General features: G+C 44.4%; 1 protein-coding gene across 5 annotated transcripts in view; it reads right to left on the minus strand.

The window, feature by feature from the left end:
- Positions 1-13,494, minus strand: part of STARD9 (StAR related lipid transfer domain containing 9) — a 244,365-nt gene that overhangs the window by 158,442 nt on the left and 72,429 nt on the right. For all 5 annotated transcript variants that reach the window (XR_012159442.2, XM_073348593.2, XM_073348592.2 and 2 more), the window contains exons 4-7: positions 4,338-4,454; positions 1,993-2,025; positions 1,834-1,895; positions 1,027-1,139 (exon numbers count right to left, since the gene is read on the minus strand). Coding sequence is in view for 4 of the 5 variants with exons in the window: in XM_073348593.2 (XP_073204694.2) it covers positions 1,027-1,139; positions 1,834-1,895; positions 1,993-2,025; positions 4,338-4,454 (325 nt within the window). In the remaining variant the exon portion in view is untranslated. The remainder of the gene's footprint in view (positions 1-1,026; positions 1,140-1,833; positions 1,896-1,992; positions 2,026-4,337; positions 4,455-13,494) is intronic.

Genomic DNA, 13,494 nt, shown 5'->3' on the forward strand with positions numbered 1-13,494 from the left:
TTAGCAGTATGGTTTTACATTCTCATGAAACATTCATTGTAGCCACTGTTGGAGGCAGATTATCAGGCTACATAGATCAATGGCCTGAACCAATACAGCAAATCTTATACTCTATATTTTTATTTAACACATTCACTACACACACAAAATGAGTCCTTCCTCTAGAACAGGGATGGACAAACTACAGCCCAGGGCCGCATCCGGGCCTCCAGATGTTTTAATCTGGCACTCAACTTTCCACTAGGGAGTGGGGTCGGGAGCTTCCCCGCTCTACACAGCTCCCAGAAGCAGTGGCATGTCCCCCCTCTGGCACCCTCGTGGAGGTGTGGCCAGGCGACTCTGCACGCTTCCCTGTCCACAGGTGTCGCCCCTGCAGCTCCCATTGGCCATGGTTCTGGCCAATGGGAGCTGCAGGGGCGACATCTGTGGACAGGAAAGCGTGCAGAGTCGCCTGGCCACACCTCCACGAGGGTGCCAGAGGGGGGACATGCCACTGCTTCTGGGAAGTGCTTGAGGTAAGCAGCACCCAGAGCCTGCACCCCGACCCCCTCCTTCACGCCAACCCACTCCTGCCCTCCGAACCACTTGGTCCCACCCAGAGCACCCTCCTGCACCCCCAACCCCGTGCCCCAGCCCAGAGCCCTCTCCCGCACTCTGAACTCCTCATTTCTGGCCCCACCACATGCCCAGCCGGAGCCCTCACCCCTCCTGCACCCCAACCCCCAATTTCATGAGCATTCATGGCCCACTATACAATTTCCATACCTAGATGTGGCCCTCAGGCCAAAAAGTTGGCCCACCCCTGCTCTAGAATTTCAGTCTCTCCAAATATTAAGAATTAGATTCCATGTTCTGCTATATGTTTTTGCTGGGAGGATTTTGAGTTCCTCAAATTACATATTTCATGCCGGCTGTTTAATAACTGGAAAGAGTGGAAATAATAAAGATCAGGTTAGGAATGTAAGTGAACATTCATAGTAGGCACATAGGCATTCATCTATAACCCATGCAGAAACTCACTCTCACCTTGCACATATGGACCTGTCTCAGGGTGCTCTCGGACCCGAAGCGTATAAGGTTTCTTCTGGTTTGATTGCTTTAACAAATCTCGGACACGCTCATTATAGATTTCAAGGAAACTGAAGAAAAATAAATAAAATGTTGCGTTTCTGGCATCCACTATTCACAAAAAAAAAAAATGATAGTTGTTCCTTGGACAATAAAAATTTGCACCTGCAGCCTGGCACAGACATTCCACATCAGAAACTAAAGCATTCATCTTCATTACCTTTCACATTATGTCTTCTTACATGTTGTGCGTACAGACACTTGGAAAGGAGCTGAGAAGTAATCAATTGTCATGAAAAAAGAAAATAGCTGTCCCCTGCTGCTGGCTGGTTGGAAATAGTGCTGACACAATAAATCATCTGCATTGCCAACACAGTATATTGCCTGCACTTTTAATTAATGTTGTTTCCAACTCTTCAATTGTTCAGAGCACAAAACTCCACAAAGTTAATGGTGTTTATGAATAAGAACTGAATGCAATATAGGGTCCAAATTTTGAAGAGTTAAACAAGCAAGAAGTGGACTCTTAACCCACTATTATTTAGATGCATATTCTTTGGGATCTAACAGTGAACACACAGCATCCAAGGAACTATACTTGGATTGAAAACTGAATTGCAAGATTTTCCTACCCCAACAAAATGATTGACAGCACTAAGAAAGAGAAATAAAACTTATCAAATAACATTTGTATGCTTTGACTATGGAAATACACATTTGAAAGTATTTAGAAACATACGGCCAAAAATAATGAGACACTCCTACCTGACTTCTATTCTGCAAGATGCTGGCTGCTCTGAATAATCATACTCCCTTGAAAAAAGGCCCTGCACAAACCAAAAGTTTACATTTTTTTCTTAAGAAAATAAAAAGAAAAGAAAATGAAAAACAGTTTAAACAATTTCAAGTTCATAAAACAAATACCTCACATATACGAGGTGTCAACCCAATGGATGCCTTTAAATAAAACAAAAACAAAACAATTATATGATATGATCACAGTCCCAGTGTCTCTTGTCAGAAGTCATTTTAATAAATGTAAATATAAACAAAGCTATGGGGAATGCCCAACTATTCCAGCAGCAACTTCCCACTAAAACATGGAGAGATACACTGGTAGTGATTGTGGAGATCACAACACAATCTGCCCTGGAGCATTCTCAGTGCTAGATGTGTGACCACTCATAGCTTTCCAGTTGCAGCATCTCTAGAAATAATCACTTAGAACAGGGGTGACCCATCTGTGGCTCCGGAGCCACATGCGGCTCTTCTGTTAATATGCGGCTCCTTGTATAGGCACCGACTCTGGACCTGGAGCTACAGGTACCAACTTTCCAATGTTTCCGGAGGGTGCTCACTGCTCAACCCCTGGCTCTGCCCCCACTCCACCCCTTCCCCTGAGCCTGCTATGCCCTCGCTTCTCCCCCTCCGAGCCTCCTACATGCCATGAAACAGCTAATCGGGAGGTGCAGGGAGGCGCTGATTGGCGGGGCTGCTGGTGAGCGGGAGGCACTGGGAGCAGGGGGGAGCTGATGGGGGGGCTGCTGACGTATTACTGTGGCTCTTTGGCAATGTACATTGGTAAATTCTGGCTCCTTCTCAGGCTCAGGTTGGCCACCCCTGACTTAAAGGGACGATATACTCTGGTAGAATGGTGGCTGTACCTGAAATGGTCAATTTTATCCTCACTGGAAGTCATCTTAAGGCATTTTTAATAGGCAGTGGTTGCTGAAAAGTTTAAGGCTAAGATGACTCCACTTGCTACAGCACATGGCTTACGTAAAGACTTGGAGCTACCTTCAGGCTCAGCCCCTCCCACTAGGAATCTCTTTGCAGTAGGATGCTAAGATTTTTAAAAGGTATATTTGAAATAGAACAAATTACAGAAAACACAGCTTTCCCTAAATAAATGCATTTTTGTGGATGTGAAAGTTCTCTACAGACCAAGCATGCTGATTTTCTAGCTATTAACAAGGCTAATAGTGTTTTACAATAAATGCAAATTATTAAATATCAGATCGAAGTGGGATTCTTCCTGATGCACAAATCTTCACATGGAAGAGAATCAGGCCTTAGGTATCAGATGGGCAAATCTCCCTGCAGCTGCCTGTCAGGTGGTGCCTTTAGTAAGCTAATACGGTCATTCAGGAACAGCAGAACCAGTTCAGTAAAAATAAGAACCAAATAGAAACTGTATCCAAAATTCAGACCAACCCTGAACATTTTTATAGGTTCAAAGAATTTTATTTGAAGAGTGTGTCTCTCTCCCCTACCCTTTACCTGAAGCAGTGATCCTCTCAGGGAGTGGGAGGTACTGACCTGCTCTTGCTGTCCCCTTAAAACATGGTTCTCTCTTTTGCAGTGGTTCTCAACCTGCTGCCCATTCAGCACAGAGCTGTGGCCCACGTGACACCCTCAGGGCCATACAGGTAGTATTGGATGCAACCCACTTAACACATATGCAGCCCACAATGGTAAATAGGTTGAGAAACACCGCTTTAGAAACAATTTACTCCCCTTCAATTTATATAGGTTTTCAGAGAGATCAACTACCTTTCCCTCTGGATCAGCAAAGCCAGTAACCCTTCCACTGGACCCAATGGTTTGGGTGCTTTAACACATAAAGGCACACTAAGTGGGGCCCCATAACTCAAATATCTTAGAATTGAGTGGCTTTGAGGAGCATATGCTAATGTTTCACCCCCAAAGCTTCCTTCAAATTCATTTAGTAATTGGAAATGAAGCAAATATGGTCATCTCAGACTGTTCCCTAATGGACAGCAAAGTCTTCTCATAAAAATGCAGCAAAGATGGCACAAATAATTATTCCAAATATTAATTAGCAAAAGTAATTTAACTTCAACACGGTTGTCTGATTATCAAAGAAAGTGACATTAAAATATTTTGTAGATGCACAGGCTGGCTGCTACGAAGAACTGTAAGTGTTCATGGTAGAAAACTTGTTTTCTTTAGACTAAATGATAAACCACACACATGCAACAAACAAACAGCACAGTCTACGAAAGGAATTATATCATATTTTTATATATACCCCAACATACCACATAATATAATTATACCATATTTTTATGGTTTTAGCTTCTGCTACATTATTTAGCTTTGTACTTAAGCATGTGCTTAATTTTAAGCACAAGTAATTCCAAGTAAAACATGCTTAAACATTTTGCTTAATTGGGATCTTAATCATGAACTTCAATTTAATAAACAGATAAAAAAAAAAAAAGAGTGTAATGAAGACCATGACTCACTGGAGTTCCCATCATTGTGTACGTTTTTCCTGAACCCGTCTGTCCATATGCAAAAAGACAGATATTATACCCCTTAAAAGCACCAGATAGCACTGATGTGCCGAGGTCCTGGAAAACCTGGAATGGTCAAAAGAAAAAAATGCACTCAGTGAGTCATCCCCTCCTTGGAAACACTCACTGCCATTCAAACATCACTCAGTCTATTTTTCTCAAGTCTAAATGATAAGAAGTTCCATTCCATTTGCCTACTGACATATTTCATGGGACTAACAAACATGTGGAAATTGGACAAGATAAAAAAAGGTAGACTGTAACCAGGCCCCCCCTTAGTTTCCTTTTCTCAAGACTAAACATGCCCACTTATTTTTCCTTTTTCTTTTAGGTTTTCTAAATGTTTTCTAAACATTTTTGTTGCTCTCCTCTGGATTCTCTCCAATTTGCCCACATCTTTCTTAAAGTGTGGTGCCCAAAACTGGATACAATACTCCAGCCGAGGCCTCACCAGTGACAAGCAGAGCGGGACAATTACATCCCGTGTCCTACATATGACACTCCTGTTAATATACCCCAGAATATTAGCCTTTTTCGCAACTGTGTCACATTGACGCATTCAAATTGTGATCCACTATAACCTCAGATCCTTTTCTGCAGTATTACCACCAAAACAGTTTGGAACTGTGCATTTGATTCTTCCTTCCTAAGTGTAGTACTTTGCACTTGTCTTTACTGAATTTTGTCTCTCGTTTCAGACCAATTTGTCACGATCATTTTGAATTCTAATCCTGTCCTCCAAAGTGCTTGCAACAGCTCCTAGCTTGACGTCATCCGCAAATTTTACAATTACACTCTCCACTCCACTATCAAAGTCATTAGTAAAAATATGGAATAGTACCAGACCCAGGACAGATCCCTGCAGGACCCAACTAGTTACATCCTACCAGTGCGACAGTGAACCATTGTTAACTGCTCTTTGGGTAAGGTTGAATTTTCCTTGTTTCCCCAATCTGTCGTCTCTTGTTTTATACTTAGATTGCACACTTTTTGGGACAGGGACTGTCTTTTTGTGCTGTGTTTGTGAAGCACCTGACACAATGGTGTCCAGGATCATGACTAGGGCTCCAAAGCGCTACAGCAATACAAATAATAAATAATAAAAAAGAGTTGGGCATCACAATCCACAAGACCAAAAGCTGGCTACTGCTAGGCATGGCAGAAAGTAGCAGATGTTACCTCCTGCTCAGTTCCTGCTTTGTGCCCAAACCCACTGACCCCATCCCCAACATACCAAATCGCTACTCCACTGCAGTGTAAAGAGAGGTCATCTCCTCTGCTGGGTACACTGGGGTATGGAGTCCCCTCTGTGCTGGCTGCCAACTGCTAAGCCTTCCAGCACAGGATAAATGAACTCAGTACAGCTGAAGTCTTTCAAAGAAAATACTGTAAGTACAAAAATCTTTTCTATTCATGTAGAAAGTTAACCTGTATATATACACACAGTTACATACCATACTCGCTGAAAAGATTCAGCCAACTTTTGTTTCTTTCACAGACAGGTAAATGTATTAAACTTAACAATGGTGGATAAAGAAAACAAATATACTGTAGGCAAAACAAATTTACCCCAATAGCAAGAATAATAATCAGAGCTAACAAAAATAAACTCTTGAGCCTTAATTTGCAGGTCATATTACAGTTCAAACCACAGGTGCCAATTCTTAGCAGAAAATTCAATATAGTTCCAACTCCACTGAAGGCTGAGACTATTCACACATTTCAGTAATCAAGGATAACTTAGCTATTTGTGTTCTCTGATAATAAACCATCTGAGCCAGAAGTCAAATATCAGTTCATTGTTAGTGGATCAGTGGCAGCATGTCTAACAAAAGTATTCTGTGTCAGGAATGACAAATCCTGGAAGGTTCAAACATGGTACAATGTAAATAGGAAGACAGACCTGCCTCATAATATATAACACATTTATCAACATATACTGACCAACCACAGTGAAAACACAGGCAGACACTTTAATATGAATGACAAGAGAGCAATGCTGAACAGGTCGCCATCACCCAATAGGCTGAAACTGCATGTTTTTTTAATCATTGCCACATCAAATGCAAACTCCTCATCCTCACCTACAAGGCCCTCTGTAATCTCTGCCCTAATTTTTTTCTTCCTTCCTTTCTTGTTCAATATTCCATTCCCTTAGTCTCCTTTTCCAGTCTCTGCTCCATGTCTTCTTCATGCTTCGATGGTGAAATCCTGGCGCCACTGAAGTCAATGGACATTTTACCCAGCGTGACAAAGCTCAGACCTTGTCTCAGTGGGTCCTGCACTTCCTGGCAGATTATGCTAGCCTCAGAGGCTCACTGTGACCCGCCACGTAGTCCTTCTCTCTCTAGAGGCAAGGGTCACAGCCTACTGAGCCATTTTCATCATAAGCCAACAAGACCGAGGAGGAGAAGCTATCCTCCCTCGCAGAGTCTCTGTTGTCTCCCAGTCTCAGTGATTAGTCGGAGAGGGAAGGAGAGGGGAGAGCCCTGGCCCACCCTCTACTCCAGGCTCCAGCCCAGGGAACCTGATAGTAGCAGCTCTTGGTAGCTGACTTTTTGGAAACAGGACGAGTATGATTCCCTGGGCCACTTCCCCACAGCAGCCCCCACTTCCTCAATATCTACGTCACCCTTACCTCAGGGCCTCCTTTCTTGTGCCAGATAGGGTTTGTACTGTTCAGTTTCTCCAGCAGCATGGCTTCATCCTACAGCTCCTGACACATACCCCCCACCTGACTAACTGGGAGGCTTTTAACTAGTTTCAGCCAGCCCCTGATTGGCTTCAGGTGTCCCAATCAACCTGTCTCCACTGCTTTCTGGAAGGATCTTAATTGGCCCCAGGTGTCTTGATTAACCTGGAGCAACTGCCATTTGGTTACCATGGTAACAGAGATTTATTTAGCTTGGGGCTAACATACCTGTTTCTCACTACTTTCCTATAGCCATTTGGCCTTGCCCCATCACACCAGTGACTTGAGGCCAGGATTTCACCCACTCTTGTACTGCTGTCCTGTCTCCTATCTTGCACTTTTTTTATTATTAAATAAAGATTGTAAATTATTCAGGCATAGAATGTATTAGGTTGATGTCTTTAAAAACTCTGATGTATAAATGTTATTAATTATTATCCTTCCCTCTATTAAAAATATATTCTCTTTCTGCCCAGCAGAATGCAGTTACAAATTCATATTCTCTCAGGGCACTGGGAAACTATTCTCTTGTATCACTGTTCTCTCCTAAAAGTACTCAGACACCACGAGGCTTTTCAAAAATGTGCTCCTTGTAATCACATACAAATATGAAATATAAAATAAGATCATAGGCAGTATTTTGCCCATGAGGCCCTCTTTGAGCTGTGGGAAAATATAACGAGAGGGATTTAGTTTGGGGTTAGAGTATTCTTGGAAGTTGCTTTGTAGTAGTGTTTCAACATCTGTTTTTTATTTAACTCATTGGTTTCTATGGAAAAGGCAATGCTCTTTTAAAAATAATTGAATAAATATCAAACCAGAATATAGGCCTGATCCTGCAGTTCTTATCTAGCACAGTCAGTTCTATGGACTTTAAGGGGACTACTCAAGAGTAAGGAATACAGAACTGAGCCCTGTACGTGCTTCAGGGAACAAAAGTTTACTAATAGAAAAGTACTTCAAGTCTCCCAAAACTCTGACATAGCAATAGTTGCTGACTGGTGGTGCTGCTGTGCTTTGGCAACTGTGACATGTTTTTGTTTCTTTAACCACAGTGCTGTTGCACCTTAGAAAATGGTCAATCCGAAATGTATCCCTATTGTGTTCTAAACTAGTTCTGGATTTCACCAGAGTGTTTTCTGTACTGAGAATCACTGTATTTAGGTCTAATTGCTCAGCAACAGTTCCAACAGTGTTCGAATTAAAGAAGCACTTGGAAGTAACTGATCTGGGATCAAGGCAGGATAGAACGTTTGATTTACTATTAGCTACCTCTACTTTAGAGCACAGTGATCAATCTCAGGCAGGCTATTTATTAAACACACTGACTAAAAAAGTCTGTAAACCAAATTCTCCTCTAAGATGCTCTGTTGTAATCCCATTATTTCTGTGGAGCACTGAAGGAAGAATTTGGCCCTGTGTTTGTAGACTCATTACATCAGCACAATACAAATTAGGCCATTTTTTTCCCTAAAAAGTTACAATTATTTGGAAAAACATCTGAATATTCATAATCACAAGTCAAACCATTATATTTGTGATTCTTGGACTGAGTCATCATGGTAGAAAATTAATGAGGGCTCCTTGATGTGACAGGGCCTATAGATCAATCTCAAGGTCAAAATGTGTTTAACTCTTTGTACTAAAGTTATACACTGACCAAGGGTTAAAGTATTGGGGAAGCACACCCCATTTCCACTCTTGCCCATCACATTTAGCAATCCTCCATATCCTTGCTAATGGAAATATGGATCTGGTTTGTTTTTTTGTTGAGGGGTAAAAGAACAGAGATCTTGTGGGATTCCCCCACACACACACCTTTTTCGTCTTATGTATCTGCTCTTGCCCACCCCCATTTTGAGGTCGAGCTCAGGGGAAATTTGTCTTTCCAAACAAGGAATGGTGAACATGACCTGGGGAAGAGCTCACTCTACGCTGACCTCAAAGTGTTGGTCAAAAATGATATTCTCCTTCCTAGGGGTTGAATGTGCTGCTTCTACAGCAATGTCAAGGCCCTGTCAAAATCTGAAGATTGAAAGCTGAAGTAAGAGTTGTTGATGTTTTACTGACTGGCATAACAATTGATTATCTAAACATCTCAAAAGCCTCCATGCCCTATTCGAGTGTACAAAACAGGGTGAGCCTTTAAGTATTTGCATACCAGGTAAATCTTGTGATCCACACTATGAAAGCTTATGTCTGAAGTTGTACTGTTCCCAAGAAACAGGAAGTAAGACTGCAACAGGAGTTATGCAGCCCTTAAGAAAACACAAGGACAACCTAACGCGCACAAACTATATTACATACGAAGGCTTAAAGCAGGCACTAGTCTTCTTAACTGTTAACTTAGCATACAACCAGAAACAGAGCCACAGAGCTTCATTAACCACCTGCTGTGAGAGACAGTTATAAGTAATAGTCCTTGTCTATGCTGGAAAGCTATATCATTGTGGCTTAAATCTATTTAAACCTTGTTTAAGCACTATGAGGGTATGTCTACGCTATGAAATTAGGTCGAATTTATAGAAGTCGGTTTTTTAGAAATTGTTTTTATATATACGAGTGTGTGTGTCCCCACAGAAAATGCTCTAAGCGCATTAAGTGCATTAACTCGGCGGAGTGCTTCCACAGCACTGAGGCAAGCGTCAACTTCCGGAGTGTTGCACTGTGGGTAGCTAACCCACAGTTCCTGAAGTCTCCGCTGTCCATTGGAATTCTGGGTTGAGATTCCAATGCCTGGTGGGGCTAAAACATTGTTGCGGGTGGTTCTGGGTACATATAGTCAGGCCCCCCTTCCCTCCCTCCCTCCGTGAAAGCAGCAGCAGACAATCATTTCGCCCCTTTTTTTCTTGAGTTACCTGTGCAGACGCCATACCACGGCAAGCATGGAGCCTGCTCACGTAACCGTCTCCTGGGTGCTGGCAGACATGGTACTGCATTGCTACACAGCAGCAGCAACCCCTTGCCTTGTGGCAGCAGACGGTGCACTAGGACTGATAGCCGTCATCATCATGTCCGAGGTGCTCCTGGCCACGTCGGCCAGGAGCACCTGGGCAGACATGGGCGCAGGGACTACATTAGAAGTGACTTGACCAGGTCATTCTCTTTAGTCCTGCAGTAAGTCCAATTAAACCATCTTATGGTGAGCAGGCAGGCAATACGGATTGCTAGCAGTCCTACTGTATCATCTTCTGCCAGGCAGGCAAGAGATGAGGATGGCTAGCAGTCCTACTGCACCATCTTCTGCTGAGCAGCCATGAGATGTGGATGGCTTGCAGTCCTTCTGCACCGTCTACTGCCAGCCAAAGATGTAAAAGATAGATGGCGTGGATCAAAACAAGAAATAGACCAGATTTGTTTTGTACTCATTTGCTTCCTCCCCTCCCCCCTCTAGGGGACTCCTTCCTCTAGGTCACACTGCAGTAACTCACAGAGAAGGTGCAGCGAGGTAAATCTAGCCATGTATCAATCAGAGGCCAGACCAACCTGCTTGTTCCAATAAGAACAATTACTTAGGTGAACCATTTCTTATTGGAACCCTCCGTGAAGCCCTGCCTGAAATACTCATTGATGTAAAGCCATCCCCTTGTTGATTTTAATTCCCTGTAAGCCAACCCTGTAAGCCATGTCATCAGTCACCCCTCCCTCCATCAGAGCAATGGCAGACAATCGTTCCGCGCCTTTTTTCTGTGCGGATGCCATACCAAGGCAAGCATGGAGGCCGCTCAGCTCACTTTGGCAATTAGGAGCACATTAAACACCACACCCATTATCCAGCAGTATATGCAGCACCAGAACCTGGCAGAGTGATACCGGGCAAGGAGGCGACGTCAGCGCGGTCACGTGAGCGATCAAGACATGGACACAGATTTCTCTCAAAGCATGGGCCCTGCCAATGCATGCATCATGGTGCTAATGGGGCAGGTTCATGCTGTGGAACGCCGATTCTGGGCTCGGGAAACAAGCACAGACTGGTGGGACCGCATAGTGTTGTGGGTCTGGGATGAATCCCAGTGGCTGCGAAACTTTCGCTTGCGTAAGGGCACTTTTATGGAACTTTGTGACTTGCTTTCCCCTGCTCTGAAGCGCATGAATACCAAGATGAGAGCAACCCTCACAGTTGAGAAGCGAGTGGCGATAGCTCTGTGGAAGCTTGCAACGCCAGACAGCTACCGGTCAGTTGGGAATCAATTTGGAGTGGGCAAATCTACTGTGGGGGCTGCTGTGATGCAAGTAACCCACACAATCAAAGATCTGCTGATATCAAGGGTAGTGACCCTGGGAAATGTGCAGGTCATAGTGGATGGCTTTGCTGCAATGGGATTCCCTAACTGTGGTGGGGCCACAGACGGAATCCATATCCCTATCTTGGCACCAGAGCACCAAGCTGCCAAGTACATAAACCGCAAGGGGTACTTTTCAATAGTGCTGCAAGCTCTGGTGGATCACAAGGGACGTTTCACCAACATCAACGTGGGATGGCCGGGAAAGGTACATGACGCTCGCATCTTCAGGAACTCTGGTCTGTTTCAAAAGCTGCAGGAAGGGACTTTATTCCCAGCCCCCAACTGTTGGGGATGTTGAAATGCCTATAGTTATCCTTGGGGACCCAGCCTACCCCTTAATGCCATGGCTCATGAAGCGGTTCACAGGGAGCCTGGACAGTAGTCAGGAGCTGTTCAACTACAGGCTGAGCAAGTGCAGAATGGTGGTAGAATGTGTATTTGGATGTTTAAAGGTGCGCTGGCGCAGTTTACTGACTCGCTTAGACCTCAGCGAAACCAATATTCCCACTGTTATTACTGCTTGCTGTGCGCTCCACAATATCTGTGAGAGTAAGGGAGAGACGTTTATGGCGGGGTGGGAGGTTGAGGCAAATCACCTGGTTGCTGGTTACGCGCAGCCAGACACCAGGGCAGTTAGAAGAACACAGGAGGGCGCGGTACGCATCAGAGAAGCTTTGAAAACCAGTTTCATGACTGGACAGGCTATGGTGTGAAAGTTCTCTTTGTTTTTCCTTGATGAAACCCTCAGCCCCTTGGTTCACTCTACTTCCCTGTAAGCTAACCACCCTCCCCTCCTCCCTTCGATCACCGCTTGCAGAGGCAATAAAGTCATTGTTGCTTCACATTCATGCATTCTTTATTCATTCATCACACAAATAGGGGGATGACTACCAAGGTAGCCCAGGAGGGGTGGTGGAGGAGGGAAGGAAAATGCCACACAGCACTTTAAAAGTTTACAACTTTAAAATTTATTGAATGCCAGCCTTCTGTTTTTTGGGCAATCCTCTGTGGTGGAGTGGCTGGTTGGCCGGAGGCCCCCCCACCGCGTTCTTGGGCGTCTGGGTGAGGAGGCTATGGAACTTGGGGAGGAGGGCGGTTGGTTACACAGGGGCTGTAGTGGGAGTCTGTGCTCCAGCTGCCTTTTCTGCAGCTCAACCATACACTGGAGCATACTGGTTTGATCCTCCAGCAGCCTCAGCATTGAATCCTGCCTCCTCTCATCACGCTGCCGCCACATTTGAGCTTTAGCCCTGTCTTCAGCCCTCCACCTCTCCTCCTGGTCATTTTGTGCTTTCCTGCACTCTGACATTATTTGCCTCCACGCATTCGTCTGTGCTCTGTCAGTGTGGGAGGACAGCATGAGCTCAGAGAACATTTCATCACGAATGTTTTTTTTTTTCCTTTCTAATCTTCACTAGCCTCTGGGAAGGAAAAGATCCTGTGATCATTGAAACACATGCAGCTGGTGGAGAAAAAAAGGGTATTTAAAAAGACACATTTTATAAAACAGTGGCTACACTCTTTCAGGGTAAACCTTGCTGTTAACATTACATACATAGCACATGCGCTTTCGTTACAAGGTCGCATTTTGCCTCCCCCCACCGTGTGGCTACCCCCCCTCCCCGTGGCTAACAGAGGGGAACATTTCTGTTCAGCCACAGGCAAACAGCCCAGCAGGAACGGGCACCTCTGAGTGTCCCCTGAAGAAAAGCACCCTATTTCAACCAGGTGACCATGAATGATATCTCACTCTCCTGAGGATAACACAGAGAGATAAAGAACGGACGTTGTTTGAACACCAGCAAACATACACTGCAATGCTTTGTTGTACAATGATTCCCAAGTACGTGTTACTGGCCTGGAGTGGTAAAGTGTCCTACCATGAAGGATGCAATAAGGCTGCCCTCCCCAGAAACCTTTTGCAAAGGCTTTGGGAGTACATCCAGGAGAGTCGCAAATGCCAGGGCAAATTAATCCTCGCATGCTGGCTTTTAAACCATGTATAGTATTTTAAAAGGTACACTCACCGGAGGTCCCTTCTCCGCCTGCTGGGTCCAGGAGGCAGCCTTGGGTGGGTTCGGGGGGTACTGGCTCCAGGTCCAGGGTGAGAAACAGTTCCTGGCTGTCG

The sequence above is a fragment of the Lepidochelys kempii genome, chromosome 6 (genome assembly GCF_965140285.1).
Source record: "Lepidochelys kempii isolate rLepKem1 chromosome 6, rLepKem1.hap1, whole genome shotgun sequence".
NCBI classification, from domain to species: domain Eukaryota; kingdom Metazoa; phylum Chordata; order Testudines; family Cheloniidae; genus Lepidochelys; species Lepidochelys kempii.